The 26815-nt window shown below is 48.2% G+C and overlaps 1 protein-coding gene across 2 annotated transcripts in view; it reads right to left on the bottom strand.

Moving 5' to 3' along the window:
- The window catches only part of COL5A1 (collagen type V alpha 1 chain), a 122990-nt gene that overhangs the window by 44942 nt on the left and 51233 nt on the right, over nucleotides 1-26815 (bottom strand). For both annotated transcript variants that reach the window (XM_065737251.1, XM_065737250.1), the window contains exons 5-19: nucleotides 23297-23428; nucleotides 21489-21635; nucleotides 21106-21354; nucleotides 17144-17290; nucleotides 16818-16874; nucleotides 13770-13811; nucleotides 13444-13506; nucleotides 8281-8355; nucleotides 6645-6737; nucleotides 4182-4238; nucleotides 3999-4052; nucleotides 3703-3756; nucleotides 3129-3182; nucleotides 1798-1851; nucleotides 975-1028 (exon numbers count right to left, since the gene is read on the bottom strand). In XM_065737251.1, coding sequence (XP_065593323.1) covers nucleotides 975-1028; nucleotides 1798-1851; nucleotides 3129-3182; nucleotides 3703-3756; nucleotides 3999-4052; nucleotides 4182-4238; nucleotides 6645-6737; nucleotides 8281-8355; nucleotides 13444-13506; nucleotides 13770-13811; nucleotides 16818-16874; nucleotides 17144-17290; nucleotides 21106-21354; nucleotides 21489-21635; nucleotides 23297-23428 — 1332 coding nt within the window. The remainder of the gene's footprint in view (nucleotides 1-974; nucleotides 1029-1797; nucleotides 1852-3128; nucleotides 3183-3702; nucleotides 3757-3998; nucleotides 4053-4181; nucleotides 4239-6644; nucleotides 6738-8280; nucleotides 8356-13443; nucleotides 13507-13769; nucleotides 13812-16817; nucleotides 16875-17143; nucleotides 17291-21105; nucleotides 21355-21488; nucleotides 21636-23296; nucleotides 23429-26815) is intronic.

Genomic DNA, 26815 nt, shown 5'->3' on the forward strand with positions numbered 1-26815 from the left:
CAGACAAGATACTGGAGGAACAATTCAGGGCATGTGAGTCAATAACCACAAGATTTAGTACCGACGGAGAGGGAAGCCAGCGTGGGAAGGCTGTCCTGGGAATCTGATAGAGCCAGATTAAGCCATCGGATCCTCAGATAAACCAGGGAGGTCGTTCCTCATGCCCCCACACCCACCTTCTGCTGCTGCCCACTAGGGAAAACTGGACAGAGCTTCCTCCAAGTCACTTTTAAACCATCAAAACCTCCCCTAGGGACACCATATCACACCCAGCTCACTCATTCTTAGGAAATCAATCCTAGCCAGCACTTGTAAACTCTCCTTTGCTGCCAATAAAATGTATTCCATCCTACCCAGCTATGTCCTCTGAGCTTCTCTGCCCCTTACAGTGTTCTTTTTCACTTTAGGATTAAAGTTCTCCAGAAATCTGCTCCTCTCCCAAATGACATGTTAGGTCATTTCAACTTCAAAGCACTGTACATCCACAACTCATTAATCCTCCCAACTTTGTGGTGAGGGAGGTGTTGTTATCTGTGTTTTACAGAGGAAACAAATAGCCAAAGGTGGAAAGAGAACATTGTGGAGAGGGGATTAGAGCCTGGGAAATCCATACTCACTCCTCCAATTAAACCACACATATCTCTGAGCTATACATTTGCAATCTCTCCTCTTACACCAGCCCTCCTAGGCCTGTAATCACTTAGTCTGAGCTTTGCTAAAGGCGTTCTGGTTATCGACTATGCAGTGTTAAGGCAGTGAACAATTTCATCTTTGCCTCCCACGCCCGTCTGGAATTTCTCGCTACAATTCACTCTGCTTTAGAAAAAAAGAAGCACACCTAGATGATGGAAATGGCATATATGTATGTATTTTTTAACAAAACCAGAGTTTTCTGACCTGGCATCACATCTGCTTCTTTTTTGCAGGGCTTAGTTACAGATTCAAGGGACTGCTGCAACACGAGATAAACTTACCCTCTCACCGTCCTCTCCTGGTGCCCCTGGGGGGCCATGGGGACCTGGCTCACCCTACAAAGGAAAGGCAAAAAAAACACCTCAGAGGAGGTGGACCCACCTTCTAGCAATGGAAGATATTGGGTAGCACTGAGAAACCTAACACTAGGCTTGACTTTTGTGGCTCCACCCTGTGCTGAGGATATTCATACCCTCACATTCCCTTCTCCCTGCTCTCTCTGGAGCCCCTCTGCACCTACTCAGTGCCACACATGGGCTCTGGCAACTTCAGAGGAGGGGGACTGGGGCTCTGCACACAGCCAGCCCTTCACCCAGGGTGTGCTGGCTGCTCCGTTTCTGGCTGATGAAGCGCTCCCTTTCCTGTGAAGCTTGCAATCACAATGCAATCTCTGCTGTTCAAACACTCGCCTTCTTTATAAAGTACTCTCTGCTCCCTCTGGGGAGAGAAGGCATGAACAGCCTGCCGAAATAACAAGCTTCTTGCTTTTTTCCCCATTGTTTAATTAGAAGCCAAAGAGAAGAATCCCATTGTATTGTTGCCAGTTTCCATCCACAACAGCACTAAAAGCAGGCTTTACTTCTTATTTTTTACCCTTTATTTTCTTTGCGAGATTTTGCCTCCCTCTTTTAGGCAACCCCAGAAGGGTATCACAGCTTCCTGGGACGTGAGTGCTGTGACATCCTGCACCCTCCTATAGGACATTCTTGTCCTCTTTGCGCTGTTATGGCTTGTCCCCAGCACAGCTGCCCTCCTCCCAGTGATACCCTCCTGCCAAGGTTTCCTTACAGACCGCAGCCAGAAGACAAATGGGAGATAACTCACTCTGTTCCCCTTCTCGCCAGGCAATCCAGCCAAGCCATCAAACCCTCGGTCACCCTAAAAGAAAAGCCACGTTAGTTCACATTTCCACCTGCTCCTGAATACTGTTCCAATTTGTTTCCTTTTTGTGTCAAGGAGGGATCGATTTTCTCCCTCAGACATTTGGCTTTCACCTCCCATCAGACTGACGATGATTTCACAGTTACAGATTGAAAGAAAGAAAAAGGAACAAGCTCAAATGAAGTCATTTCTCCTCTTCCCTTTTCCTCCAGCACCTATGCATTTATTAGTTTTCCCGGCGGATTTCGGAGCCTATCAATCATGTAAAGCATCTCACTCCTGGACAAGTTCTTCCAGTCCAAGGAGACAAATGTACACCTAACCAAACTCTGGGAACTGTCTTCACCCAGTGGGCTCAGAAGGCAGAGCTGGTTCGCCCTAAAAAGGAGCACATTTGGCTGGGGGACTCAGTGACTTCACGTGGATGCTGAAGGGTATTGCAAGAGTGGCATCCCATGGATCCATAACCAATCACTCCTCCATTTTTGCCAGGTTCTGGGGCATTGCTTTGTCTCTGCTCACAGCACAGTTAGCTCGTTTCCAGTCCTGCTCGTTATTCTGTTTTCCCTTCTTCCCTGGCATCCACTCCTTTGGGGGCAGTCGATGCTCATTAAAGCACTTTACTGGATAAACGATTCGCAGTCTCCTGTCTCTGTATCAAAACCCCCCATCTATTCCAGCTTTAAGTATCTACATAATAAAGTACTTAAACCTTTAATACACGATTCCCCGAGCAAACTTTCCCTGCATTCAATTTCAGTGGAACAGCTCCTCTCTTGCTCGATAATACCAGCAGATCTCAGCTGAATGAAAGGATTTTGTCTCAGATATAAATACAGCACATTAAAATTCCTCACCACGCCTTCTACATTTTCTCATCCAGTTATTAGGTATTTTTTTTTCTTTGTTAGTTATATTTCAGGATATTTCCAACTGCTCATTCATGTTTGTTTTTCGTAATTAGGATTCCAAAGTATTTGTTCTACAACTGCAGCCAAGGGAGCGTGTTTCATTCTTAAGAGGATCCAGCAATTTAATAAAGTTGCATCCAAAAAAAGAAAGAAAGAAAAGACAATCTATTGCTCTTCCGCCTCTTAGGTGTGTGTTTAATTTTCCTTGCTTCCCAAATGTGGAGCCCACATCCTCACAGGTGTCCTTGGACCATTTCAACCACCTCCTCCAAGCAAGGTGGGCTCCCCCTGCCAAGGGCCCTTCTATTCTTGCTCTCTATTAAACGATGCACGTTCCCAAAGCACACAAACACACGATGCTACCTTTGGTCCTGTCTGCCCTGGCATTCCCCGGGCACCGTCACTGCCAGCTCGTCCCTGCAGGAGAGGAAAGCAAAGTGAAATGCAAAGCATGAGGCACGGTGGTGGGGACATCTGCTCTTTGGTTGGCAGCTCAGGGAGGTTCTGTTGAAGCCAAAGCTCTCTGTTCAGGCAGCAGAAACCCTTGGTAAAGGGGAAATACTGCTCTGCCTTTGAAGCTCAAGGCTCAAGCCTGGCAGGGGTAAGCAGGGGCTGGGTGCGAACGGCAGGAAATCTGGTTCACTTCACGGGTGCTGGGAGACAGGGGGTCCTCACGCCTTACAAATGTGGGTCTGTCCAAAGCAGTATAGAGCACTCCTGCAGCTCCCACACCCCAGCACTGCAGAATCAAAACCTGAAGACAAGAGCACTGGAAGCATGGCCACGCAGCCCTCCCAGCTCTCATCCCCACGTCTGTCTGCCCAGATGGACCGAGGGCCTGGAGCAGCCCCACTGGCCGCCGGCCCGCTCTTGTGCAATGCTCTCAGAGCTCAGGAATTGATTTGGCAGTGGGATGGAGTGCTCCCGGGACACTCACCCTGCGGCCCGGCTTCCCCGCTGGGCCGGGAGGGCCCTGGATGCCTCGCGGACCCTGCAATGCAGGAAGAAGAGAGAAAGAAATGCTGTCAGTCAAAAGCACGACAGATGGACCCCGTGTTGGTCAGAGAAGCGGACGATTTGTGTTTACATGGCCACCCACACCTCATCTCTTTTCCAGCCGTGTTTATGGCAGGGGAACAGCTGGGACTGAGGGCACAGTGAGAGGCTCATTGGGAACCCGCTGTGCCCGTGCTCCCCTCCATGCCCCCTCCCTCCCCGACCCTCCATACACACCTGAGGTCCCATTTCTCCAGCTTCACCCTTCAGTCCTCCACTGCCCGGGGGTCCCTGTGGACACAAATAGGATTCATTGCCTTTTGCCCCAATAGAGGGAAGACCCAAAGTTGTACAGGAGGAGACATCCATGCACATAATAAGTGAGAGCATCCACTGTGTCAGCATTGCTTTGCCACTCACCATGGGGCCAGGTCGCCCGGTCAGACCCATCGGACCCGCCGGTCCTCTCAGTGCCAACTGCAACAGAAAGAAAACCATTTCTTTAATTGTGTCCCTGCTTTGCTGCAATGGGACAAAGCCATCTCAACAAAATTACCCCAGAGCATACACTGTCGTGTCATTAACCCCTCCTTGCATCCAGGAATTGACCAAGCCCACGGTCACATGTAGTATCTCACAAACAGAGCAACTCAATTTCCAACAAAGGGGGCTTTAGCACAGTAAGGGATCACACAACCTCAGGTCAGCAGTTTCCATGGTGGGTAATGGGGCTGTCCACACTTTGTAACATCTTTGGACAACGTGTTCTCTCGTGACAACTCAACACTTGAGCTGAAAATTATCTGTGTGCTCCAGCAATTAAGATCTACCCATGATTGAACTTGAAAGTGTTTAAATCTCACAAAAATGTGGGATTCTGCAGCATCATTTCACAACTCCCCTTTACAAGGGAGCTGCTCTGAAACACTGCTGGCTCGGAAAATGCTCAGTGTCTCCTGAAAGCCAGATTTAAGGGAATAAATCAACCTAATGATGCAATTAACAGCACATTCCCCTCTTAAAAAAAAAAAAGAAGAGGAAGGAGATGGACTTCCCCTGCAGGACTTTCTCATCTCTGCCACAGCCTATCGTTTCCCCCTGAGAAATGGCTTTTATCTCCCTGTCCACCCTGGTATCAGGGATTTCAGCTGAACTTGTTTGATGATGGGTTGATGTTAGTCAAGAAACAGATCCTTTTTCTTTGTGGAAATATTCAACTTTTCTTCCACAGCCCCCAGCTCACTCAGGATTTGGGCTGTTCTTTGTGTTTAAAAAAAAAAAATTATCCAAAAATGAAAAACAAAACAGAGAAAAGAGACCTTTCTTTGTGTGTGTGTGTGTGTGTGTGTGTGTGTGTGTGTGTGTGTGTGTGTGTTGGGTTCGGTACTTTTTTTCCTAATCAGTCACTACTTTTGACGGGCAGAAAAAATAACCCAAGAGCAACACAAAGAATGGGGTCTGAGAAAGCAGACGCTTCCCATGAAACGTCCGTCTGGTCAAAAACTCAATTTCCCAGCAAAATAAATACTGGTGGAAAAACTGTAGGCAGCCTGGAAATTAAGAGTGACGAGGTAACACAAGAATCATAATACACCAATATTACTCTCAGAGGAAGGTTAATGGATAGGAAAATGCAGTGGCTGGTGGCGTCAGGGCCCTGTGCTCTGCCTGAACATGTGAAAAATTGAACTCCTCAGATAAAGGAGAGCTGGATGGAAAGCAAAATAGCCCCAGCTGAGCTCAAGTCCTCATTACAAACCTGAAAGGGGCAATGTGTCACCCTGCTGCTTGGCGATCCCAATGGACTTTATTCCACTCAGAGGTGAAAGGGATTGGCTTTTTAGCCCATTTCAGCAGCTGAAGTGAACACGAGATGCTCAGGACAGCAGGCTGACTGCATTCAGGGCAGAGGAACACAGGGGAGCCCTGGCCCTGGGTGATGGCCTTTGGCCGTGAGAGGAGCAAAGCACCCACAGCTGCATCCCTCTGCTAACAGCCTGCCCACGCCGTCGGGCATCCTCCCCTTGGCTGCTCACAGCCTGGACAGGACTGGGGCAAATACAGCAGCAAAGTGCTTTTGGTGGGGGTGCCTACATGCTGCTTTCAGCTGTAATTGTGCCGGGCTGCTTTTCTGCTTTTAACAAGCTAATGATCAAAAGTAACCTCAGAGAAGCATGCATGAAAGGGAAGATTCAAAGCTGTAGCAGCTAGAAATGTAGTCTTATTTTGAAGAGATGAGTATGTACAGCCTTATGTGCTCACATACTCATCCAGCCACAGAACAGGAATTGTACTGGGAACGTGCACGGCCGATCTCGTTTCACCAGTCAGCTTAAATAATAAACATTGCTGGGGATTATTTGATCATCAATCAGTAAGGTCATCGGAGGGGAAATAAAAAAGTTGCATGGATATTCATCACGCATTTTCAAATGAATGCATGAAAGGAAATTGTGAGCTGCCTGCTGAGATTCATGGGGCTGGGAACAGCTTACATCTGTGACATACATTCAATTATTGAGTGAGATTTGCTGGAAAAAATGAAAGAAAGAAATCCCCTACAGCATATACCACAGCTTTTCATATAGACTCTCAAAACTGTCAGCAGAAGCAGCGAATGCTACAGCAGGGACTGACACGTCTCCTGGAAGCAGCAGAAGGCCAACTCCCAGCTCTGCAGGCAATGAAAGACCGAGGTTTAAGCCCAAGTCATGCAGGCATCACCACCTCAAGCCACGTAATGTGGCCATCCCATCTCAGACACTGATTGAGAGGTGGCTACCACCATGGATGGTGAAAGAATGGAGACGAGTCCTCTGTCAAATTTATTCTGGTCCTTCACTTCAACGGGCTGCGAGAGATCCCCCCCTTCCCCTCACTTACCCTCGCCTGCTGCAGGATGGCCTGGGCTTGGGCCTCCTGGGCAGAGACCATAGGTCCTTTGGAGCCAGCATCTCCTCCTCCACTAAAGCGGAACTGGTGGGAACAAGGCAGAAAGCAGGTCAATGGCTGCTGTCACTTCATGCAAGCCTCACTGCTACACAGCTCTGCTCAGCAAGACTGACCCAACCCCATCACCATCGTTCCCTGCTCCCCCATCGACTGCAGTGCCCTCAGGTCACCCCACTGGCAGGCACACACCGGCTGTTTCCCACCAATATACCCATGCAGCAAATTCTGCTGGTCCAAAGCAGTGCACCACAGGAGAGTTCGTGGGCTTTGCATCATAAGGACCTCACACAGCACTGCTCCCAGGCCCGGTGTTCCCTGTGCAAATGCTGTTGGCCAGGATACCCCCAGGGATGGGGGGACAGGGCTGAGTCAGGATTTCCAGGCAGTGCTGCCTGCTTGCCATGGGACAGAGGCTGCATTTCCCAAGCGTGGCTGTGTACTTCAGAGAACAGAACTCGCCCCAATGTTCAAACCACAGCCCCTCAGCACACAAAGGATTTTTATAGCAGCAAGCATTAGCTTTTTTATTTTCCTCAACTTGAAAGGGAAAGAGTTTACTGTTTTCTTCTGCCTCTTCCACCCCCAAGGGCTACAAACCCGCTCTCTGGGACACACACCCTCCTTCTGCCTTAGCTGCACTCATCCTTGGGGTTTTGCAGGAGGGACACTGCAGGGCACAGAACCTGCTTGGACGGCTCCTTCACCTCCGTTTCACCTCAGCACTGTGCCTGCTTGGCAATAGGTGTACGACCACACAAACTTGGCAAACAGGTTCAAAGAAACAATTTATAGGCCTACGGTTGCTTACCGTCGGGGCCAACAAATGCATTGTAATGGCCAGCTAAGTTCCATGTCGAGCACTTGGCCGGGGCTCTCCTCGGCACCCTGCCAGTATCCTACACGCATATCACCCCACAATTTGGAGTCAGTACAAGAGCACTGCGGTTTTTCACTCAAGTCTCTTTCCCTTTGGTACCTAACCACTTATTTTCAACAGCTGGTTTCCTCAGGGAAACCTCACATCAAAGCAGACACAAAATATAACCATTCGTTTCGTGTCCCTGGACCAAGAAGGCTCATTTGGTGCTTGCTGGCTTCATGTGAGGCAAACAGACATACAAATTAACCACTGGTTGCCAAAAGAGAGCAGTTAATTCAGGTGCTTACGGCTTTAGTACCTGCATTGAAGACCTGTTAGAGAATCCTCACCCTAAAAGCAAGGTTCTGCAGAAAATTTAGCTATTGGAGGTGTCTTCAGTTGATCCCTCACGACTTTCACCCTCCTACACTATGCCAAGGCCAAAGCAATGATGGTTATTCATTGCTTTCAGAAATTTTAGCTCACCTGCCCCGAGCTTCTGACCTGTGAAAATGTGCCAGCGCTTTGCAAAATGGAAATTTGTAAGGGAAATCATCCAAATCCATCTTTTACACAAAAGAAAATGTGTCCATAGTGAAAAAAGATAGGGACTTCTGCAAGAACAGGCTCTCAACAGTGGCAAAGCCAAAAAGTGCAGCTCATTTCAGAGCTGTTTTTTTTTTTTCTTTTGGCCTCATTTGTACTTACAGGCAACATAAGCATTGTCCCTGGTGGTCCTGGTAAACCATCTGCTCCTGGAAGACCTGGGCGGCCAGGTGGTCCCTGTCAGAAGGAGAAATAAAAATAAACTTCTATAGCACCATCTTAGTCACGTCCATATACAAGTGGCTGTGGCTGTAAAGACATATGTCACTACACAAAGGGCTCCCTATCTCGACTGCTCACATTGAGCATGCTGGCATCCTGATGGTCTGGCAAATTCTGTGGAAGTACATCTGTAAGTGCACATGGCTTTTTCTTAGTAATTCCCTCTCCTTACATCCTGGTTCCCATGTTTTCTGTGTCTGCCACAAGCAACATTCAAGTGAACAATAAAAGCCTCTGCCATGTTCCAAATCAATGGAATCAATGTTTAGTTGGGTCTGCTAAAATCTATTAAAAAGGTATATGAAACTTCATAACTCAAGTCAGTGAAATAGAAATGTGGAAAAATAAATACATTTCCGTACACGTTCAGTCACCTGGGTCATTCCATTTTTCTCTCTGTCTTTCTCTTTTTTTTTGTCCTACGAGACTACTTCTGTCTACAATGGAGTGATCCTGTCAGCAGCCATATATCAGCAAAACTCCAAGGGCCTGAATGGAGCTGTGCTGATTAACATCAGCTGAGTGTCTTTAACTCGCACTAAAGAAACGAGTACGTAATAAAAGATGTATTGATGAAGCTATAAATAATCAAGAATGGCCAATTTTCCTAAGACAGCCCACAGATTATTTGCACTCCCAGCTGCGCACTTAGCAAGAAATTTAAGCTAACCCAAATTTGCACATCCATCCACAGTCCTACAAAGGAGGAGGAGGACATCCAAGCACTCAACACACGTTGCAATAATTGCAATTTTCACACCAGCTTGAGGAGTTGAAGGCAAGAATGACTTGATCTCATCCTAGGAAGGCCAAGAGGAGCCCTGGTGCTCATTTAATGGCAAGGCAGACAGGACTGCCTGGCCAACAGCTCAGCTTTGAGGGCTTAGACACTCTCCTCCTCAGTAAATAACAATAATAAATTCACCTTCGGGGAACCAGTGCTCTTGGAAGAGCAATCAACAAACATCTACATTAGTTCTAATACCCTTCAACCCATGCCAAGCCCTCAAGCCTGTACAGACACCAAATTATAGGGAGAATAAAACTGCCACAAATCTCAGGTGCATATGGACACACAAGGGCACGGGAGACACAGCCCTCATCCTGGGAAGCTGCATGGTCACCAGACAAAGCAAAGGAAGGTGGAGGAGGGTGGAAGAGGGAGGGAAACAGTACAAAATCCCTAAAGCACAGCATTTTAAAAGAAGAGTAGTTGAAGCGTTATCTTTGTCCTGCTGTCCTGTCGGCAGACCTGTGTGCTCGTAGGGTCTATTTCTAGAAGGCTGCCTAACTCATCCCATCAGACCTGCCATGGGTTGGGCAGAGGTCTCAGGACATGCTGGGGACTGAAAGCACATCTTCCCCCACGTGGTGCCTCAGCCATGCAGCTCTCCCATTTCTATAGGAGCGCAGGACTCAGCTTTACCTCACACCTCCTTCCTCTTCCATTCCTTCTACATCTTATTTAACCTAACATCACCTTTGTCACCTCCCTCCTAAAAAATGAACCCAGAAGCATCAAGCCTTCAATTAGAGCCCAGCTCTGGGGAACAAGAGCCACTGTTACTCCACCCAATCGGGCTATTTCTGTGCTCTGCACCACAATTACAGGGCAGCCAGCACCAAGGCCAGCCTGGAATAACAGCCCAGCTCTGCAGCCCGTGATTGATCAGCACAGCCACTCAGCAGCTCCCTCAGCTCCAAAGGGAACTGTGTAACATGCCAGCCCATCCATTTTTCAAGACGAGCTCGTGATGTTACGTTTGTGCTGTTTACTTAGCCTGGCCAACACCGGCGTCCCTGACTCCGCTGATGAGGTGCAGAGGGCAGTCCCATCTGCTGCAGCACAGCACATAAATAATTTAGGCCAGGTTCACCTTATATAATAAACTTTCTTCCCTCTCTCTCCTCTCCTTCGGTGCTGGTCCCACAGATGATGGATCAGGAATGAGCTTGTTTATCTCTCATCTGCATCAATGCCTCATTTTGTTCCAGGTCGGGTGTGTGAGGTCTTCTCCTTGCGGCGGAGAGCAGTGGGGGGCAATGATACAGAGGAAAATTGAGACCATAAAGCACTTTGTAAATTGCCATTCAGGCTGGCTCGCAGAAGCTTTAGAATGCCTTTGAGAAATGCAGCATGCCAGACTCGCAGTTGGTGTAAATCTGTGTCACTCTCATTACGTAAATAGACATTTGCTGATATACAGCAACCAACAATGGGGACTTCAACTTTCATTTGGTGCAGTGCTCTAAAACACCACACTGAGCGTAAACGCTAATGCAATATTTCAAGGGAATGCTTCAGCTGAAATCTTACTGCTTTCAGTAAGCAAAATTCATTATCTGGCTCCTCAAGCAGGAGAGAGCAACAGACAGATGATGGCTCTTCAGATTGGTGTCCAGCAGCAGGGACCATGGACCCCCATTAGCCCACAGCTTTGAGCTTTACATCTCCCACGTGGAATATTTTTCTGCCATTTTGGTCCTGGACAGAGAATCACATGAGCAAAGTATTTGGGGTCATCTGTGCAAAGCAACATCTGATGGAGGAATTGAAAGTTTCAAGACTTTCAATCTGCACGAAGGGCATTAGGGATACTATTACACTCCTGAGATGCAAAACTGTCCTCAGTGGAAACAAGTCCACTGGGACACAATGACTGCGTGGTCTTGGGAAACACAACACAGGCACCAAGGCCAACCTTTGCTCAGAGCCAGAGGGTGACAGGAGCCCAGCAGCACTCAGATACCCCCCCATTTCCCAATATAACGGGGTCAGTGACCAAGCTGCAAGTCTGTGCCAGGGCTGTAGTGCACCTTGTTCAAAAAAAGCACATTTTTCTCCCAGTTTCTTCATTCCTCTCTGGAATATTCCACATTCCCTTCTTTCTATCACTGCAAAGAACCACCCTCCCCCAGATCAGTCCTCCCTCAAGCAGGCTGTCTGCACTGATGCAAGCTCCTCTTCATGTTGTAAAATAATAGGGATAAATGAACAAATCGACATGATGAATAAAACAGAGCTAAATGAGTGTTGGCCGATATTAACATAGCTGAATATTGTTCTATTAATTCAGTGCACCTGTCTGATTGCAAATATAAAGTCTATCAGATGCAGGCATAGGAAATGTTCCTCGCTGTACGCATATAAGCACCATGTAAATTCATGAGCGATGCGCAGGGTTAATAATAAACAAATTAAAGAGGAGCTGCTCTAATTGAAAAGGGTGTTTTTAATACAGCTGCATTTCCCAGCTTTGCAAGTTCATTGCTTCTCTATGCACACAGTTTTGCATCCTGTTCTGTTCTGGACACTTAGAAAAAAGGAGGATGTGCAGACTGTGCTAGAATGTGAACTGAGCTGTTTATTTCAGGGTGTGTAACAGTGACATCAGGGACAGCATGATGCTGCTAATGGGCTTTGCCTGGCTAGGAAACATCTGCACAAGCATGGACAGCTAGCAGAAATACCAACCCCCCATCAGTGGGGTCAGCATCCATCTCACCACGCAAATGAATTGTTGGGAGCCAATGAAGAGCAACAAGGGAAGTAGAAGAGCAAGTTGGACAACACATAGCCAACTTCTGAGCGGCATCTCATGGGTTAAGCCAACCCTTGTGTGGTGATTCATGGGTTAAGGCACTTCTCTGAGCAGTGGCTCAGCCTACCACTGCATATTGACTTTCTGAGCTCGCAGACACCAATCAATGGAGCTCCGTCAGGGCCTCTCGTTCTCAATCATGTCACAATCACAAGGAATGTTATTACTGTTCCATCAAAAACCAGTACATACACCTGGAGCGAAAATGAGGTGGGGGGCTTTACAGAAGCACGCTGGGGGGTTGCAGGAGACTGGAGTTCACCCACTGCCACACAAGTCCCCTGAGAACAACACTGCAACAAAGAGCTTTAATTAAAAGAGCAGGACTCCAGTCAGGGTCACTGCCACAGGAATACACCAACACCTAAACTACCTCCTTGAACACACCTGAAAACCAGCAGAGATACCTCCCAGTACGGGTCAGCAATGGGTGGGATGGAGGAGCACCTTGATGGGTGGGAGAGGAAGGGTGCAAGGGTGGAGCTGGAAGGGACAACAGCTTGTGGGGACAACGGATAGAAAAGAAACACAGGAGTGCTTTTCCAGAGTGATCCCAAGCGTTTCCTGCAAGGGGTCAGAGTTGGGCTTTAAAAGCTGAGGATGGAAGATAGCAGGGAGAACCAATCCAAGCAAAGGCTTCTGCAAGTTCAGGCGCAGTGGCTCAGCTCCTGCTCAATGCAGAGAGCCCAGATAGGGAAGACTTAAGGAGAAATACTTAGGTGTTCTGTCTGATTTGTGTTCTCACTCTGTGATGCATCCCATCCTGGTGTGGAAAGGTGATCAGTTACTTCCAGGGGGAGCACGGCAGGTGCAAGAAGTAATAAAATACAGAGCTTTGATGCACACTTGACAGTGACTTCAGAAGAGGCCACAGTAAACCTCCAGCATCACTTAAGCATTAAAAACGAGGCTGCTCCGAGCTCCTTTGTCACACAGAGATCTTGTTCTGATTCTCTGCAACAGAGCAAATTCTCTCTTGTTCATTCTGGGTCTTAGGTTATGCAATTAAAATAGAAAATTAAGTGAAGAGATAAACAACAACGCCACAGCACGAATCCTGAATAGGATTTGAAGCAATTAGCTGTGCTAAGACACATCAGAACAACACAACCTCTACTGCCTGTTCAGACCTTCTCTCCCTGCATGGGCAGAAGATTCAAAGTCGTGGCCCCCAGCTGTTTGTCCCTGGATGCAAAGGTTGCCTTCGCTGTGACACAAGCATCTTTTAGGTCTGTTTGTCTGATTTTATCACAGAATCATTGAATGGCTTGGATTGGAAGGAGCCTTAAAGATTCTGAGGCAGTAAAACTAAAGACTGGGAGGGGATTGCTATCAAATACCTTTACAGCCAGCAGAATTCAGGACTCCAATGCTGTCACCCCCTTTGAATACACAAATTGCCAAGGGGCTTCAGCCAAAGGAGAAGAACAGGGATACTCACTCTCTCCCCAGGATCTCCCATTAAGCCCACAGGTCCGGTTGGTCCTGGAGGTCCTGGAAGGCCCTAGCATACAAAAAAAATAAGTCACTGAATGGAAACGTGTTATTATTTGTAACATTCATGCAAAGAGCAGGAAAAGAAATAGGGCTTTCTATTTATTTTTACTCCAGAAAATCAACCCCAAAGCGCTTTGCATACACACATGGCATATGGAAGCAATAGAGCCTGGGACCAGCTGTGTGCTGAGCCCTGTGTGGGCACCAGCCCCCCACCATGCATGCAACCAGCTCTGCTGAGCTGCAAGGTGTAACCCCAATGCCACTTACTGCCGGGCCTTCGGGACCAGGGGGGCCTTCCACCAGCATACCCTGAACAGGAAAAAGGAATAACAGTGATTATGATGCAAGGCACATCTTCAAAACCACCCCAATGTCAGGGCTGGAAACCCAACGCTTTCTTCATCCTTAAATAGCTCCATACTCCCTTAATGACATCACCAAAGCCAAATACCATTCGTGTGGATCATGCAGGGCATGGAGAAGCAGCCCCCTGCCCCAGCACACATCTGCCTTCCTACCCACTGCCCTCCTCCCCTTGCTCAAGGACAAACCTCAGTTAGGGTGAGGGGGAGAAGAGCTCATTTTTGCAAAGAAACAGTCTCTAAGACCCAGCAGCTTGAGGAAGAACAATAAGAAGCTGATAACCAAACTGCAAAGAATTTTTGTTTGTTTGTAAATTACTTTCCTAGCCAGCTGCACACCGTGATTTACTCTGTGTGCCCAGGAAATCACTGCGTGGGCAAAAACAGTAGAATTATGTTATTCCATTCCTTTTCATCTAAATATTTTGTCCTCACTTTAAATCAGGTCTAGCACATAGTCAGTGGCATTGAGCCATTTCTGTTTGTTTATTTATTTGGTCATGGCTATGTAAGAGGCAGGAAAGGAACTTCCCATTCAACCTGGAAAACACTTTCCAGAAGCAATTTCACTGTCAACCATGGAGGCATTGCTCTTTTCTGGCTGGGAATTAGGAGCAATCCCTACACAATGCTTCCTCAACCCACACTAAATATGAGCTCCTTGCTGCTGAGTGCTACCAGGACAAGGCAGATGATCCAGATCCCCCAGAAATGACATCCATGAGGCACTAGCTCCTTTTCCATGGAAAATCCCAGAGTTCCCAGCAAACATCTCCCCGTACAGGAACCATAGAGTCCATCCCCACTGAGACAAATGATGACACATTGGTGCGTGGCAACCTCTCATACAGAACCCAACACCAACCCTTCTCCTTCACTGTGCTAAGCAGCATCCCCAGTCAGGTGCAGAGAGCCCCAGCCCACATCTGTTCCTCCCAGAACTTTCTAGGGGTGCTGGGTGCCAGAATTACTATGACCTGAGCATGCACAGGGCTAAGCTCAGCTTCCCACGGCCGGCTGCAGGATACTCCTATGCACAGCCTGGGCTAATTAGCCCATTCATGATGCAAACATCCTTGGCATCCTCCCATATTTATCAGTCGGTTTATGTTGAGCTCTAGCTTTGGGGACATCTGGAGATTCTCCTCAGCAAAAGATCGCTGCTGTTTACATGATTGCTCATCAGCACAGGGGTGGGGACATGGGAGGCTGTGGGACCAGCTGGGGGCACGCCACCAACGGGGACTGCCTTGGGGATGGCAAGCAGAGCACATGTTTGGGGCCATCCCAGGGAGAAAGGGGTGTCACTGCCCTCAACACTCAGTTGCTATCCACGAGTGAGGCTAACATTGCAGAAGAAGCACAAAAACCAGCTGCAGTGCACCGAAGTGCTGTGCAAAGGCTGATCAAACCCTCTCAAAGGCAGCTGCGAGCATCTGAGTCCACCCCCCTCAAAGCAGAGAAAAGCAGCCTGTCACCCCCACAGCTGGGCCATGGGGACACGGGGGTCCCTGCATCCCGGCCACGTCCCCGAGCAGCCTGTGCTGCCCTGCTGCTTCCAGCGAGCGTCAGCACAGAGCAAGGATTGAAGGACAGGCAGCTTGAAGGCAAAGATGAGAGAATTCAGCAGAACCCGCCTTCCACCTTTGGTTTTTATTTCCCCCCTCTGCTACAGCTCCGATCAAAAACCAGATAAAGAGCGCAGCAAATGCGAATTTCTCTCCGCTAAAGAGGAACCGAACAGAGAGGAACAAGACAGCATTTGGTCTTGTTTACTCTCTGGCAAAAGCTATACATGCTCCAGTGTTTTGAAATAGCAAAGGCGGCCAAATTCTTTCTGGATGATTAAACTTAACTATTATTTTGTTCGCCTTGTAGCATTTCTGATCGGTTCCGGCCCAGGGTGGGCTGCTGAAGCTGCTTTCCTCGTGGTTCAGCAAAGCATTCACTCCTTGCCTTTGTTTGCAGAGGGAAAGCAGAACCCAGAAAGGAAGGAGGGAAGGAAGGGTCGGAAATGCTTTCCTAGGGCAGTGGTGGAGGCCTGTGAAGCTCCACTGCTGCCCCCAGCTCCTCCCTCTCTCTGCCAACTTGACAATGAAAAAGAAGAAGAAATGGAAGAAAAATAGAATGGACCATGGGCAATGGGAAGTAACACCACTTCGCTGGGCACCACGTGGGCTCTCTGCCAAAAGAAATTGGGTTAATTTGGAGACGCGGCCACTGGAGTAAGCACAGCACTGCCAAGCTCTGCTCCCGGCCCAGGAGCAACCCAGCGGGGATGCAGACACGGACATACAGATGTGGGCCAACAGTGCCTTGTCCTGCTAAGGGCACATGAGCAGCACTGAAGAGTCCCCATCTCCATCTGCACCTATGGGATGCTCCGCTGGGCCCCCCACCTTTTCTGTAGATTGCACAGTTTATAACCATTCCTTAGAAAGAAAAACAACCCCAGGAATGGGCTGGGGTGGAACTGTAAAGAAGGAAAGCATTGATGTTCCCCCCTGGGACAAGAACAGGCTTCTCTCTGGAAGCTGCTGGGACCCAGGAGCAGGTAAAGGAGCAAGCTGTGCACTGAGAGCCCTTTGTTTGAACCCACTGGCTGCACCATGTAAGCCATCCCCGAGCTGAGGGTTTGGGTCAGGGAGCAGAATGGCCCCAGGCTGCAGGAGCAGCACTGTAGGGTCTGCAAAACCCCTGCAGAGCTGGGGAATGGCCTCCGCCAACCACTTCAGTTTCAGATAGTCTGAGGTCGCACTAGAGCAAATGAGATGTCACGGGAAATTTAGCACTTCCTTCCTAATTTAAGCTACTTTGTGAAGCATCTTAAAAAGAAATAATTACAGTATTTTATATTAAAATGGACCAAGTAATTCTTTTCATGGGAAATATTCCACCCAGCTGTACCATTGAGAACACCACACCATAAAAAATGCAGAGAGGTTGTCCTTACCGGCTCAATAATGGCAGGCTCCCCTTTCTGCCCCTTCTCACCCCGAGGGCCTCCAATCTGCAGCATGGAACAGAACAAAGAAAAATGGTCAGAGTGTACTGCCTGCACCGACAGCCCTGAGCAGGAGCTGGAGACAACATCACAACATCTGTGCACAGCACAAGTGGAGCATCACCACCCACCCCGAGCACGGGGACGAGGCCAACATTGCCTCTCGGGTGGACGAACCCAAGTGGGATGGGATCTTTTTGCATTGCTCATCTCAAGTTGTGGGAGAAGTAAACTGTTTCAGAAGCGGGCATTTGATGGATAAAAAACTCCCTTACCCCTTCGTAGATGGTGTCCTGGTTGGCAGGCATCCCGGGCCCGATGTCGGGGGACACTGTCCTGTCATAATAGTAGTAATTCCCATCGTATTCTTTTATTGTTTCCTCGGTGAAGTCTTTATCCAGGTCATCTCCTCCTTGAGCAGCCTGGAAGCGAGAGCAGCAACGTGTCAGGCTGCAGATCTCTGCAGGATGTGCATGCTGAAAGCCCAGGGGGAGACTGGAGGTTTGGGGAGGGAAGCAGCATCATGCTAACTGCTGCCAATGGAAAGCGTAAGAAAAGTTAAATTCTGAAGTGTTAAGGTCTCCAGCGACCTCCAAAAGTCTTCCACAATGGCAGGCAAGAAGAATGGGAGGATCTTTGTGCAATTCTGGCCTCCCCCAGCAGCTATCCCCCTAACCACTGAATAACAGTGCGAAGTGCAATGGTCTGAGCAAGGCAAACAAAGCAGAGGTTTGTGTCGGGACATCCCCACAAACGTCAGAGGCTTTAAGAAATGTGGAACTGAATTTTCCTGCTCGCCTCTCACAGCATGAGTGTTGGAGACACTGGATTATCAAGCACAAAAAAATAAAAAAATAAAAAAAAAATTAACCCCCATCCCATTCTTGAAATCCAAGTCAAAAAGGCAATGTGTCATTAGGAGAAATTAATTACAGGAGGAAATGTGGAAAAAAAATCAAGTTTGCTTATACAAAACCCTCCTGTTTGTTTTGTCTGTGATCCAAGTCCACTCTGCTTCTCCAAAGAGCAGGAGCAGATTTTACAAACCTGATGCATTAATCCCTAAAGCCTGTCTGCATCTTCACAGCAACAGATACCACGGTACACAAACAAGGACACCAGACGTGGATCAGAATTTCCTTGCTTACATCCATCTCCTTGCCCTCAGTGCAGGCATTTCTCTTCCAGCATCCTTCAGCTGGAAGAGCACTATACGGAAGGAGATGTGCTGATAATCATTTTGTTTCCTTCCCGTCTTGTTAATGAACAAAATGGTCCATAAATTGAATTACTTCCAGTGCTTCCCAGAGAAATTATCTCTTCACTGCTATGAATTCAGAATCACTTAAATGCCACCATCATTTGCAGACCTTGTTTCTGCGCCAGAACTGCTCAGAACCCACGAGCACGAGCATCTGTATGCAGAAGGATTTAAAGAGGTAGCTTAATTAGAAAGCAGCATAGTTCCTATCTTGCCCACTTTCATCCTTTAAACAGCAGGGAGAACTCAGAACACGTCATCCCATCTCATATTTCCCTGAATCAGAGCACTGAAAAGGTGGGGACAGAAGCAAAACCCAAAAAGGCATCACAGAATTCCATGGTCCTGCTACAAAACAGTTCCCAACAACCCGCCTTTCTCCCCCTTTCCTTGCTAAACCATTTCCCAAGTGGCAGTGGTAATGTCTGATTATAGCAACAGTGAATCGTCCATTCACGGGACGAGGCAGAGAGCCTCAAAAGTAGATTTCTTTGCCAGTGTTTCCCAAGAAGTCTTCTAGCTGTGATTCTTAACCCAGAGTTTGGATAAGGCCAAAAGTTGGTGGTTGGCATTTAACCAGACATCAACATATCTGATACGTAGACCTTAAGTGCTCCTGAAACAAGCAGTTGGTAGCACATCACGATACAGATCCGTTTTCTGACTCAGTTTGCAGCTTTGTGATTCCAAACTATTATTCTCCAGACAACTTGGTGGTGGCTCCTGATCAGAAAGCTTGGAAAACTCTGCATTAGTTTTCCTTTGTACCATGCAAACGGATCAGGGGGCGGTCACACCTCTGCTATCCTTAAAGCTCTTTTATCTACGTTTGCACTTCGAAACCTTAAAGCTTGTTCATCTCTCTACAAAGCTTTTGGAGATAACATGGCAAGCTTCCTCAAAGCGCATTTCTTGAACATCAGAAATGCCTCTTTTTGATGTTTTGATATCCCCAAATCAATTTGCTTGGGAAGAGATAATGTGCTGCAGCGCAGAAGGAAAGCGTTCTGTGCTGAGATCTTCAGGTGCTTCGGAAAGAGAAAGCACAACAAAAGCAAGCTGAACTCAGAACACGGTGCAAAAAGAGAACAGGAGGTTAAAAAAATCATTGTGAAAAATACTGTGATACTCCATCGTTGATAACAGCCTCATTTAAATAATCTTTCAGCCTTCCCTTTTGAGAAAGCCGTGCAGCTCAGAAGCCTCTGCTATATGCACTTGGACAAGCAAAGCAAACTGCTTGATGAATAGCAGGCGATGATCAGAATAGATCTGTCCCCAGCTCCTTGTGTTCATAGGAGTATTGCTGCCTACTAAATCTCAGCATTGCTCCACTGGCATTTATCACAGAGCCATTAGCTGTAAGGAAACCCAAGCCCAGGAGAGCTAACAGACTAAGCCTGCCTCCAAAACCTCTCCTCCGGCCTCCTGTAAGAACAAGTCCCTTAGAATTCCAACCACGGGAGTTACAGTCTGCCCAAAATACAGACAGGTCAACTCAGCAGTGACTGACATCCTCACATTCACGCTGCCCAGCTTGCTCTGCTGCTGGACGAAAGGATTCACCTTCCCCAAGAGTTCATGGCAGCAGCTGGGGCCCCCAGCTCCCACTCTGCAGTGTAAACCTGCACCCCACATCCCCTCAGCTGTGTGCACCTTTCAGGGCTCTGTCACACTGCATCAGCTCTCGGTGCACAGGAACCTCCCACAGCCAGGCAAATTGTGTCCCCCTCTGCTCATCACTGCAGGATTCAATGGAGCCAATGGATGAACTGCAGCAGGCTCCCACCCTGAACAGTCCCATGGCACAGACTGGGAGCTGCTGGAGGTGGGCAGCCTCGGGATGCTCTGTGAGATGCTGACTTTTCACACAGGAAAGCTTTGCCCTGCATTTCCCTACCTGAACTTCCTCCTCTTCTATTTGATCTTCCTAACAATTAAAGAGGCCCTTAAGCCTCTTATTTCCACTTCAAAATTTTTCAGGATCACCCTAAACAATCTTTAATTCCTCCCTATTAGAAAGCTCAAGATTGGCCAAAGATTTCTGGCTCCACGTCAGGAAACAGAAACATTTCCCATCCTTGGGTTCCCTCAGGCTGGTGCTTGGTCCATCCATCCATCTGCTGGAGCTCTTCTCTTTCCCCCTGAGCATCTCCCCACAGCTCCATCTCAGTTTTCTGGGCTCACCCTCCCCCCCAGCTGCTCAGCTCTTCCTTGGACACTTTCCCCAGCACCTTTTAATTCATGCTTTCAGGCCCAGCTCCAATGATCTTGGCCAGCTTTCACTGTCTCTTTTGCCACTCTCTGACACCTCCCAGCAAGCCTCAAGTTTCATGGTCCCATCGTTCACTTCTGCTCTGCTCGAGGAACAGCCACAGAGCACTGCCAAATCCCACCCCAGGAAACCTCATCCTGCAATCAGCTCCGCGTGCTGATGCTCCTGGGTAACAAAGAAGTTGTCTCATCAACTATAACGCTATTTCCTTGCCTGGCAAGCTATACAACACAGCTGTGTGACAATTTATTTCAGTCTCATTGGAGGATGAGACCAATAAAAGCAAAAACTGGGCAAGTCTAAAGGGCAGAACAGTCCCAAGTGTGACATGGTGACATTAAATGTGGGAAACTTAAAATGCAATCGCTCCAAAGAGTATCAGCAGTGAGATCCGGGCTGATCCCACTGTCAGATCTGCAACAAGACAGAGGGCCTTTGTGGACAAATGGAAGAGTTCAAATTTAGGGGTTTGTCCTAGTGCTGAAGTCATGTGGCTTTTATATAAAACTTAATCTGAAAATGTGAAGATGCTATTCAGTAAAGAATGAGAAAAGGAAAATATCCCACACCCTAACACTTCCTGGTGCCAACAGATTTACCATACGGATCATCACACCTCCTTCACTCAGGGCTAAGATATACCAGAAATAATATTCAGTATATATATATAACAACAAAGCAAAAGGGATTCATCAAATTACATCAGTCTCATTGTAGGTGACGACGGTACTCGTGGGGAGCTCCGCTTCCACTGCATTTTCAGTGAGCCCTCCCTGGGGGTCTACTTCTTCATTGTAGTTGATATCCTCATAGGGCAGAGGTGTGAAGTACTCCTCGTTGATGGTTTCGTAGTTGTACTCATCCACCAGGGGGTCATCCACAGCTGCAGCCCCTTTGGTCCTCTGGCTGGGGTTCCCTGCTTCGGGGGACGGCGTGGGGTCAGGATAGTCCTAGCACAGAAAGATACAACAAGTACATCCGAAAAATGCCACAAAACCACAGCAGATGTTCCACATCGCCCTCCACTCCCCGGTTCACCGCTCTGTGAAGGTGCCATTTATCAACCAGGACCCTACGTGGATACCTGCTTGGTTTCAGGTCTCTCTCCAGCAGCCACTCCGGGGGGGGCTGGTTTGGTGGTGGGTGCTTCAGGCTTTACAGCTTCATCAACGTCTTCGTAGTAGGGGTACTCGTAGTAGTAGGTGTCCCCTTCTCCCTCCCCATCGGTATACTGCAGAGAGAACACAAGCAGCAGAACATCAGCTGGTGGCACCCAGCGCATGCCCACCAGCCCTCTGTAGGCTTCTTTCACGCCAGCAGTGTGAGAGTTGTGTTGTTTTTAAATATGTGACTGATGAGCCCTCCTGGGTCACATCTCAGATCTGCAGAGGGGAACATGCATCATAGCCAGGCTGCTCTTCTCTCTCCTAATAGCACGCCTGTGATTTCCTATCTGCCCACGACCTGCAGGCAGAAGCCCAGATACTTTCGGAGTTTTCCACAAGGCGTCAGTCATTCTTCAAAATGAAACACAACCCAAACGTTTGGTTACAGCTGGGCACGGCCAATCTCCCCGCCAGCCCATCACTCTGGCTGGCAGCAGACACAAGGATGAGTTATTCTTACATGGAGCAACACAGCCTTGAGACAAGCCAGCCCTTGTTGCACTGCTGGCTCCAGAAGAAGAGCCTTCTTTTCCTACTACCATGCATTCTGATCACACCAGCAAGCCTATTTTCCATATTTATTATTTCTCCAGCAGCTCAGGCAGCATGCTTACAACCTCCATGGGCTGCACTGCTGCAAGGCTCGCTCTGCTCACCAAAGTGGCTTCTTAACACAAATCCCATGGTGCCTGAGCCAGAGCCCAGCAGTGGCACTGCAGATCAGTGAGGAGCAGCTGAGATCAAGGCAGAGTGCACTGCATTGCTGCAAACTGGGCAGCAGCAGCAGCCAAAACACTGAGAAGTGCCTGAGGGTGCCAGACACTCTAATTGCTATGAGCTGAGCCTGAGAACTCTTCTAAATGTGTCAAATTCAGATGACGGTCTTCTGGAAATCAGCCCCACTCAGACATTTCCAATTGAGCAGCAGAAAAAAGGAGGCACCTCTTTTCCTTTTTTCCCCTTTTCTTTTAGTAAAGAAAATTAGCTCCGACTGTAGGCAAATCTGCCTAGCACAGGCCAGCAGCTTATACAGGAGAAATCATTACAGATCAGCTGGGACCATTTCTGCCAAGAGGAGATCCAAATGGCAAACGCACGGGCAAAAAAAAATAAATGCTCCTCCTGCCTTTGACACCTGTTGTTTCAAAGGAGTAGCAGTGAAAAAAAGAAGTGCTAAATCTGTTTTCATGTTTACCAGCTAAAATTGGAATTTAGAAACAGGTGCATGGTTTGGATGGGGTTTGGCTTGCCTGGGAAGGTCAGCGCTTCCATCAGCTCAGGCTCTGTCCCCTGCAAGTCTTTAAGCAAACCTGCACTGCTTTCTCTGGAAGAGCACAGATGAGAAGGGAAAGCCCTGGGGGTAGGAGAGCAGGACTGCAGGATCCTAAAAACAACCTCTGCTTTGGCCACTGCCTTACAAATGATTTACAGGAAAAGTGGAACAGGAGGAGGAACGGATACGAGGAGGGAGGGTAGTGCAGCACTGATGCAGGATGCCCAGAGGGGTGGTGGTGCCCATCCCTGCAGACAGCCAAGGTCAGGCTGGAGGGGCTTTGAGCACCTGGTGGAGCTGTGAGTGCCTCTGTTCAGTGCAGGGAATGGGACCACATGGCCTTTAAGGGTCCCTTCCAAAGGAAACAAGCAAGCTAAGCTTTGCAACCACAGCATGGAGCCCAAAACTGCTGCCCCAGAGCATCCCCCCCTGCAGCCACGAGCTCCTACTCACGTATTCATCCTGGTTGGGGTCCTGGGACTGCGGAGAGTCGGGGACGGCGGTGTCGCAGTCGGGGCTGTAGTGCTCACAGTAGTCGTGGGCTGCACGGGGGTCGGCCACAATCAGCAGCTGCTGGATGTCACCCTGCAGGGAGGGAAGTCAAAGCTGGAGTTTAACGACAGCGCCGAAAAGCAGTTTATTTGCAGCAGACAGTTGCATAAGAAAAGATTTTCCCGCTTGGATTTTTACAGCCCATGGTTTAGTTAGGGGAAAACGTCTTCTTTAATGACAGAAAAATATTGTTAAGGCATCATGGGGAAAAAGAAGGAGCATTACAGCACAGCTTCTTGGATACCTAACAGGAACCAGGAGCTGGGACCAGAGCATGGCCAGAATGTCTTGGAGCCCAGTGAAAAACCAAAGGATATTTTTGAAATAAGAGGTCAGGCTCAATGCCATGCATGCACACGTGACCCACTCCATGAGGGACTGCCCTCTGAACATCCATGTTACCCCAAAATTCAGCCCACTGCTTTTTGTGAATAACCTCTAGAAAATTAACAGAAAACGGGACGCAGCGTTGGGAAAAAAAAACAGACAAAAAGATCAAATAAATAAAGCCAAATTATTGTCTCACAGCTCTCCACCACCTGCTGGGCTGTGGGATTATCTGCACCAAGTAATCCCAATGCCAAGGGCAGCTCCCAGGCTTCCCACTGCTGCAAGATGCCCAGCCTGGCCATGACAACTCGCTTGAAGCTCCTGATGAGAATAACCCTCCAGCTGATATGTGAGAGCACAACAGCCCAGCCACCTCTGCCCCCCACTGACACCCACGTGAAGACATTGATGCCCTTCTTGGCCAGGAGCTTCAAGCTTCCCAGTTTCCACGAGGTTATGTGGAGTGTCTGATGCTGTTAGAAGAAGTTGAAATAAAACAGTCACAACAGCAGAGTTGGTCTTTGTCTCCGAGAGGCAGGGAAGGAAGGCTGAAAGCTTTCTTTCCTGATAAGGTGGGATTTACACCTCAAGGAGAACTGATAGACTGCATCCTATCAGAGACCAGAACTAAAGCTGTTTTTTCTTGAGGAACAGATGATAAAGCAAAGAAAGGCATGTTGGCTAAACATGGTGCAAAAGGTTAAGAGCAGAGAATTTGCTATAGCTGGGTTCACTTTTAGACTCAGCTGACAGCAGCTCCTGAGCTTCATGTGGGACAAAATCTTGTCTCAATCACACTCTGCTTCCAGCAGCAGAATGGGAGCTGAGCATCCTCTTGTTCGAGGCAGCGCAGCTCTTCCGAGCACATGGAAGGACATCACTGCAAATCCCAGAACCTCTGGGCTCAAGCTCAGGAGAAACCCCACGCCCACTCAGCACAAGGCACCAGGGGATGATGCTGGCATAGTGAGAGGGGGAGGAAAACAACTGAAGCTTTCTGCTACCTCTGGGCTGAGGGTTTAAGAAAGTCAGCATGCACCTGAATAAATCCAGCACACAAAGGGTGCCAGGAGAAAGCACGAGCTGCCTCAGAGCACTCCATGAGCATCACTCAACGTGCCTCCTATTTTCCCATTTCCTTTTCAAACCCAATCAATCACCCTGCCCAGCAAAGTTCATCCTTCTCTTGTTCCAGCAGCAGCATGCAAGCATGCAAAACCAGAAGGAAAAGCAGGGCACCAAATTTTGGAGGAATGAGAGCCCCAGGGAGCAACTGAGCTCAAGTGCACTGACATGGGTCAAGCAGCTCAGGGGCAGGGGAAGGAGGAGAGCTCAAGGGCCGCTGGACCATTCATCTTTGATTCATTAACAGCAAGTGCACAGCTCTAGTGGACACCCCGTGTTAACATTCATAAAAAGTAGGCAGGAGTGAAAACTTGTTAGCAAAATTCCCAATCAACTGACCTCATCTCTCAGTGCAAAACAATAAAATGGGCTAATTTAGCCCCTAATAAAAGCCCCACTATCTGAACTTCACAAAAGATGCACAAAGCTCTGCTGTCAAGATCCTCGTTTCTTTGATTTAGAAAGCTGACCTTAACTAGAGCAAGCTGTGCTGGGAGGTTTGCCGCTTGTGTGTCCTCTCAAGTGTGTTTCCACTAATAAATATCACCAAGAAAGAGCTGCCCCCAGCCCCAGCTCTGCTCCTCTGCACAACGAAGTGCTCACTCCACTGCTGTGGTTACACAGAACAGCCAGACCTCTCTCCGTTCTACTTCAGCATCTGCTTTTTTCAGGACGAGCAACGATAACGAAGATGCCACCAAGTTAAAGCTAACCTCCCCCCATTCCACACTCATGCAGCAGCCACAGATTTTCCACAAGGCCTTTGCAAGAGGGGGAGCACTCTCCCTCGGTGGCTCAAAGACTTTAGAAGCCAAAACCAGAGAGGTTTTGAAGACCTAGCTTCAAATAAAGGGGTATCCAAGCTGGTCCAACCTCCAGCCCCATGCAGACAGTGAGGGAACTGTGGACACCTGGGTCACACGGGGCACAGAGGGCTTTCAAGAAGCCCTCCCGGTGCTGCAGCCCAACGCCTGCATCTCTTGGTCACGTGTTGCACAGATAAATCAATTCTTTTTTTTCTCTGAAAAGAACTGATATTTCACCCACCCGAAGAAGCAGTGTTTCAAAAGGCAAATAAATCAAATGCTGACCTTTATTCCTACAACTTCCTGCAAAGGGGAAGAGGCAGGACAGCGTGCTGATGAAAAGGATTCAGAGTTGTGAAGTCTTCTTTTTTTTTTTTTTGCTCCACAAAACAGATGTAAGTGCTAACTGTCACGACCAGTAAGAAACTGTTTGACATTTATGGTAAAGCCATTGGTGCCCGATGACTCACTTGCTTTATGGATTAAGTTCCATCAAGGCAGTTGAACTCAGCTCCCCAGCCAGCTCCCAGACAAGACTGGAAAAGCTCTTCTGGAGCATTTTTTAACACTTATTCTATACATGTGCAAAAATGTCACATCGCTTCCAATGACATCAACTTCAGTAACTTGGAGAAATTGCTGTGGTTCAACAAAACAAACAGCTGGCGAGGATCAGCGTGGTGATTTCATCTGGCATTGGCAGCAGCTCCAGAAGCGCTGGGCTTCTTCAGGGCTCCCGCTGCAACTCACTAATTGTTATTTCAGTGCATTGCCACGGGCACCTTAATGACACTGTGCATCTCTAAGAATAATTACTGCTTGATGAGCCTTTTTAAGCTCCCACATCTAACTCGGATAGCCACTGCTGCAATATTAATAAATAAATAGGTGAATTCTTTATTATTAGAAGCAATTGGGATGTTGCTGAGTTTTTACTATGACAAACTCACTGGTTTCATAAACACAGAGCCAGCCAGCCGGATTAAGAATGGCAGAAGTTCAACATGGCTCTGTGATGAAAGCATTGAGATCCCAGCCACCAGCGACTTTCCAACAAACCTAATCCCTGTCTCTGAGACAAGCTGCCAGCCCCAGATGTTCCGCTTGATAGAAGCTGCCATCAGCACTTGCCCAAGGATGAAGGCTCGCTGCTAAGGAC

Source organism: Cyrtonyx montezumae, unplaced genomic scaffold (assembly GCF_038088225.1).
Source record: "Cyrtonyx montezumae isolate F1298 unplaced genomic scaffold, pur_monq_1.0 scaffold_20, whole genome shotgun sequence".
NCBI classification, from domain to species: Eukaryota; Metazoa; Chordata; class Aves; order Galliformes; family Odontophoridae; genus Cyrtonyx; species Cyrtonyx montezumae.